Source organism: Macadamia integrifolia, chromosome 12 (genome assembly GCF_013358625.1).
Source record: "Macadamia integrifolia cultivar HAES 741 chromosome 12, SCU_Mint_v3, whole genome shotgun sequence".
Taxonomy (NCBI): Eukaryota; Viridiplantae; Streptophyta; class Magnoliopsida; order Proteales; family Proteaceae; genus Macadamia; species Macadamia integrifolia.
The window spans coordinates 23342861-23348860 of NC_056568.1; the positions used below are offsets into that span (position 1 = coordinate 23342861).

The following is a 6000-nucleotide window of genomic DNA, read 5'->3' on the forward strand; positions in this document are numbered from 1 at the left end:
TTGTATTGTTGCCCTTAGTGAGTACAGGATTAGAGAGTCTGGAGGCTCACCTTTGTGTATGTTAACAAATAACCACCATGAAGCCTGTAGGTTTTCTGCCTGATTGATGTAAGGTAGTTCACCTAGGCAAACAACCCCAGATAAACAAACTCCATCCCAAGTTCAGTTTACAGTTTCAGATTTAAGATCCAAGGAGAACAATACAAGTCTGGAAATCTGGGTTGCATTGAGGAGAAATAGAGCACTCACAAACTTAGGGTCCAAGGGACCTCAAACCTGGTTCGAGATAGGGTTATTGATGTCCCCAAATAGTCATCAAATAATGGCTGTAATCAGATCTGGAGGCAGACAAACAACCAGCCGCATTCGTGGGCAGAATAGAGTTTTACAGGAACTTTGGGAGAAAGCCTGCGGCTTCTTCAAGAGGCCTCCTTGCTGCTTTGGTTGAAGGTCCATCCTAGGACCAGGAATAAAACCAAAAGGGTTCTTGGGTCTGACTTTTGGTTGGGGAGATCTTGGAGAAGTCGATCAGCACTCAAAACCCCGACTCTGGACAGATCCAAGTGGCTGACTGAGGTTGATCTCCAGTTGATTTGCTGGGTGCTCTTCAGGCTTCAAACACTTAGTAATAGGTTCTTTATCACTTAACAAAGTAGAACAGAAAAATAAGAGAAGGGAAGAGGGTTAGAAGAGATTGAAGGGGAAGGGCGGGGGGGGGGGGTAAGGGAATGGCTATCTCAGCCTGGGTCTCTCACCCGCAACTTTCTCAATTGATGAACAAACCTATCTCAGGTCTTAGGAGTAAGCATTGGTCACAAGTCACAAATAAACTTCATTAATTCATCTCTAACCATTACAATCGATTCTGGCCTTTGTATAGGCTCCAAAGCTGGTTACAAATAAGAAACTACTAAATCAGGAAACTTTTGGAAAATATAAACTAAGACTTAAGGGACTACTCCTAAACCAAACTTCTTGTTATCGAATAAACATGTAAATAGAAACTAATATTAGTCTTCTAACAATAAAACTAATTTGGTTTCCAACAAAACCCAAAAAAAGGAAACAAATCCTAGGAGAGGCCGATCTTGAGCTCTTCTTTTTTCCCTCCAAATCTGATGGGATAGTTGGCACGCCTTCTAGAAGATCTTCACAAGGAAGATATGGAGAAAAGATAGGTTGCTCAAAGGAGAGGAAAAACTGCTGTACTGAGGTGGATCAATGGGCTCAAGAAAGACCAAATCTGAACCAAGAACTGGTCTGGTTTGATGGAAAGTCTGGACCCAAAAGAACCAGGTCTGAAGGGACCCAAGAGGCTGGTTCGATTGACCCTCTTACCTACATCACTGGTTGCTAACAAGAGCAGAAGATTATCAAACTTTAAGACAACATAGAGAAGAATAATTAAGAATTTCACCAAGAATGTATGCATGAAAAGAGGTTTGAAGGTTTAAAAGAAATCAAAATAACTCGGTCAATAGCAAAATTTGGGGTGACTGGTTGTTTAGTTGACATAATTGGACCAACGCTTCATGTGGCTAATGTAGGTAAGTTTCCTCATAAAACTTAAGGCGGCAGGCCGTTTAGTTTATTGTCTACACGGCGGCTTTTCTTGACTTATCTGAATGAGTTGTGTATGCGCTGTTCATTAACTTTGGATCTCTATGGTGCTAACAGTTGTTGCCAAATGTTGCTTGAATAGAGCCATATCTTAAATTGTAGTTCTTAATATTTGGATAGCAGCAAAATATGTTTCTGTTATAGACTCATAGTCTAACATTATCTAATTATTGTTATTGTCTAACATTATCTAGTTATTGTTTTCTTTTGTTACATTCAGTTTTACTGTGCTAAGGACAATGAATACAACGATTTGGCGACTATTTTTTTCAACACTCAGGTTATCGTGAATTTGACCTTTAGTTTTCTACTCATTTGTGGTTAAACTTTATTGTTGCCTTGTATATATATATATATATATGTATGTTCTTTTGATGACGTATATTTGTATCTTTGGTTGCAGGATGATGCCATACGCAATTTATTTAGTGCAAAAACATTTCATGAGTATAGTGCTCAAAGTCTTCTTACCTTCTTGGTACTGTAATTTTTTTCTTTATTCATTTGGTTGTCTTATTTGCAAGGAAATCATTTAAGGCTATTATAGAGCATGGCTGATGCATAACAAGGTCTGTGCACCAAGGGCATCTTTTTAGACCTCTTTGATGTGTTCTGTGTTCTCGGAGCACTGACAAATTGATAAAAAGCATGTACTTCGGATGGATTTTTTCACATGAACTTCAGGAAGCATCCACTGACATACATTTTCATCTACTTTATTGATGGAAAAGACAACTCTAGTATCATACCTTTCTGGTCTTGTTAATAGAGGAGCTCTGAATGGGAAACTAACGATTTGGCAGGATACTCCATATTATCCATATGAAGTTTGATGGTTTTGAGATGTTCCAAAAGGAAAAAAATTGTCATATTGTCTATAACTGTTGAAATTGACAAATTCTCTATTTTGGAAGGCTGAAATTTGGTAAAATCTCTGGCAATTCATTCTAGGGAAGTCTGAAAACAATCTAGGATTGGGGGAAGGGGGAAGACAATCAGCAGGGGGGAATTTTTGAGGCTTAAGATGCTCAACTTTAGAATAGACTGCTGATGAAAGAAACATGTCTGAACTGACTATAAACATTACCTTCAAATTTGTCACATGATGAACAAAATGGTAACAAGTTCTGGGCCCGCTTTTGTGATTTTAAACAATCTCCTAGTGCTAGCACCTGAATAACAGCATTTCTTAGACAAACTTCCATTGCTCATATGCGGGAATTTTGGGTTCATGCCTGTTCACTTGAATCATTACTCTTTTCGTTATTTGTTTAGTAGTTAAAGAGTTCCAAAGTGCCAAAGAAGACTGATTGTTGATTACTCCACAAGTTGATGTTTTCTTCACGTGGTTGCTTATTTGATTAAGAGAGAAGACTTGTGTTATTTTTCATTTCTTAGCATCAAATTTTTGCCTACTGTTGCAGTACAATTCCATAATTTTTATGCCTAAATAATGTGTTTGGTTGACTTCTCCCTTAATCTTTTCATGCATTAAGTTTACTGTTCTTTTGGTTGCATGTTTGTAGGTAATGTTTTATACCTTGGCTGTGGTGACGTTTGGTACTGCTGTTCCTGCTGGTCAGTTCGTTCCTGGAATAATGATAGGATCAACATATGGACGGCTTGTCGGCATGTTTGTGGTTAATTTCTACAAGAAGCTCAACATTGACGAGGGAACGTGAGTATTTATTTGTTTTAATCCCTAAGAATTATGATTCAAGGGATTTTGATTATTTTGGATATGTTGAGATGGATGAGTGGTAAAACTAGAAAAGATAAATAATGAACAAAGTATAGTTAATTTAGGAGTAGCTCTGGTACATTTATTTTTTGGATAATTAGATAAGTTAATAACCAAAGGAGAGAAGAATATACAAGGGAAGAAGGGGAGGGGGGGGGGAGACTTCAGCCAAAAAGGAGAAGCCAGCCACAGGGAGCAATAAAACAACAACAACAAAGTGAGGCACAAAGCCAACACCCGAGCCAAAAGGACAAAGGGATACATAAAAAAGGGGGGGGCATCAAGTAGTGAGGATGGTGCCAGTAGGAAGGTTATAGGAGGCAATAATGTGTCTATTCCTAAGGGAATTAGCGACAGGCCTATGATGGAAGGAGGGGATTTGGAGGGAACATCAAAGAAGATGGCAGTCCAAATCTTGTCCGGGGAGCGGGATTGGGATGACCATTTTCGGATGTTACGTTCCATCCAGAGGTGATTAATGGTAGCAGAGATGGCAAGCTTGCCGATGGTATCATAAATAGTGGTGCCCACAAAGGTCAAATCAACCCAGATATATTCCCTATCCAAAGGGAGAATGGGTTTACGGGGAAGGCCAACATTTGGAGAGGACTTTCTTCCGAACAGAGGAAGAGAAGGGCAAGAAAAGAAAAGGTGAGGGGAGTCCTCAAGGACATGGAAGCAGAGGCAGCAGGAGGGGTTGACAGGGATATGACGGAAGATAAGAAGGGATTGGGTGGGAAGGCAGTTGGAGGGACATCTCCAGATTGTGAAGCTATGACGGGGAATGTGGCCTTTGAACTAGACGAGATTGTGCCAGGGGACAATGGGGCCAGAGGATCTGACAAAGGACCATGCAGAAGCAGAAGAAAAGGTCCCAGTGGAAGAAGGGAGCCGGATGCATTTATCTTCCCTTCCCCAGTGCCCATGGGGGATGGGGGGAAGGGAGGACTAGAGGTCAGCAAGGGGGGGAAGGGGGGACCACCCGAAAGGGGAGAGAATAGAGGAAACAAGGGCAAACATGGGGAGACCCGAGGAATAAATAATTCTGGGAGTGATCAGAGTGGAGAGAATGCCAGAAGGGTGCCACGGATCGAGCCAGAGGGAGGTCGATTGGCTGTTACCAATAGAGAAGGAAATGGCAGCGAGAGCAAAAGGATGGAGATTGAGGATTTTTCTCCAGATCCAGGAGGCATCAGCGGGGATGGGGGTAGTCCAAAGGGAGTTATTTTTAAGCAGGGAAGAATGAATCCAATCAACCCAGATGCTTCTTTGTTTGGACATAATTTTTCAGATGAGTTTTAGGAGACCCACAGAGTTGACTTCTTTGATTCTTCTAATGTCTAGACCATCTTCAGATTTAGGGAGACAGACCTTGTCCCAGGCAATAGGGTGAAGAAACCTGGTAGTATCAGACCCCTTCTAGAGGAAGGAACAAAGAAGCCTTTCAATGGACTTAATGGGGAGGGAGACCATAGATGCCAGCCCAGTAGAGATACATGGACTGGAGGACAAATCTAATAAGGGTGAGACGCCCAGCATAGGAAAGAAGCTTGGCTTTCCGGAGCTGAAGCCTCTTCCTTATATGGTCAAGTAAAGGAGAGCAGTGGTGAGTCGAGAGCCTAGAGGAGATGAGGGGGAGACCATGGTATATAACCGGGAGGGATCCACGGAAGAACCCGGTGATATGAAGGAGGTGATCCTGGGTCTCCTCCTGAAAGCAGGTTGATACGGAGACCTGAAAGCAATTCGAAAGAGTGGAGAGAGTCCATGGTGGAGGAAATAGAAAGAGGATCAGCCTTAGAGAAGATCATGATATCATCAACAAAAGCAAGATGGGTGAGGCGAAGGGATTTGCACTTCGGGATGGGGGTGATCAAATGCAAATTAGAGGCGGATTGGATGGAATGGGAAAGAACTTCCAGGGAGAGGTAGGAGGAAAGGGGAGAGGGGGCAACCTTGGTGAATACCCCACGAAGAGAGGAAATAGCCGGCAGGGCTACCATTGATTAGGGGGAGGATATACAACAATGGATCCAATGGATAAAGGAAGGGGGAAAGGACATGTGTAGTAGGACTTTAGAAAGGCCTTATGGATATCAATCTTGAGGAGAGCAGCGGAGGAGTGAGATTTACGATCAAAACCCCTCACAATCTCATGGCAGAGAATGATATTATTTGCAATGCTCATTCCAGCAATGAACGCAGACTGATTTGGGCTCACCATAGAATCAATCACTTTCTGAATCCTATTGGCAAGCATTTTGGCATTGAATTTGTAGAGAAGATTGCAGAGAGAGATGAGTCTGAAATCATTCATGGAATTGGCACCCTCTTTTTTGGGGATTAGACAAAGAAAGGTGTGATTGATTCCCCCAATCTGATTGGGTGTGATTGATTCCCCCAATCTGATTGGGGCAAAAGAAGAAGCTCCGAATGGCAAGGATAAGATCTTTGCAGATGATATGCCAACAAGAGGAGAAGCCCATACTGAAGCCATTCGGACCCGGAGCATGATTGGCTTTATAGGAGAGAATGGCGGAAAGGATTTCATCTGCAGAGGGAATGGAGTGGAGACTGGGGAGAAGCTTTTCAGGGACAAATTTGTTGAGGATATTGTGGGGAATAGGGGGGAGGGGGGA

At 42.2% G+C, this 6000-nt stretch overlaps 1 protein-coding gene across 6 annotated transcripts in view; it reads left to right on the forward strand.

Moving 5' to 3' along the window:
• LOC122057776 (chloride channel protein CLC-d) overlaps window positions 1-6000 on the forward strand; it is a 111124-nt gene that overhangs the window by 13745 nt on the left and 91379 nt on the right. For all 6 annotated transcript variants that reach the window (XR_006133624.1, XR_006133625.1, XR_006133626.1 and 3 more), the window contains exons 12-14: window positions 1841-1900; window positions 2024-2098; window positions 3147-3298. Coding sequence is in view for 3 of the 6 variants with exons in the window: in XM_042620034.1 (XP_042475968.1) it covers window positions 1841-1900; window positions 2024-2098; window positions 3147-3298 (287 nt within the window). In the remaining 3 variants the exon portion in view is untranslated. The remainder of the gene's footprint in view (window positions 1-1840; window positions 1901-2023; window positions 2099-3146; window positions 3299-6000) is intronic.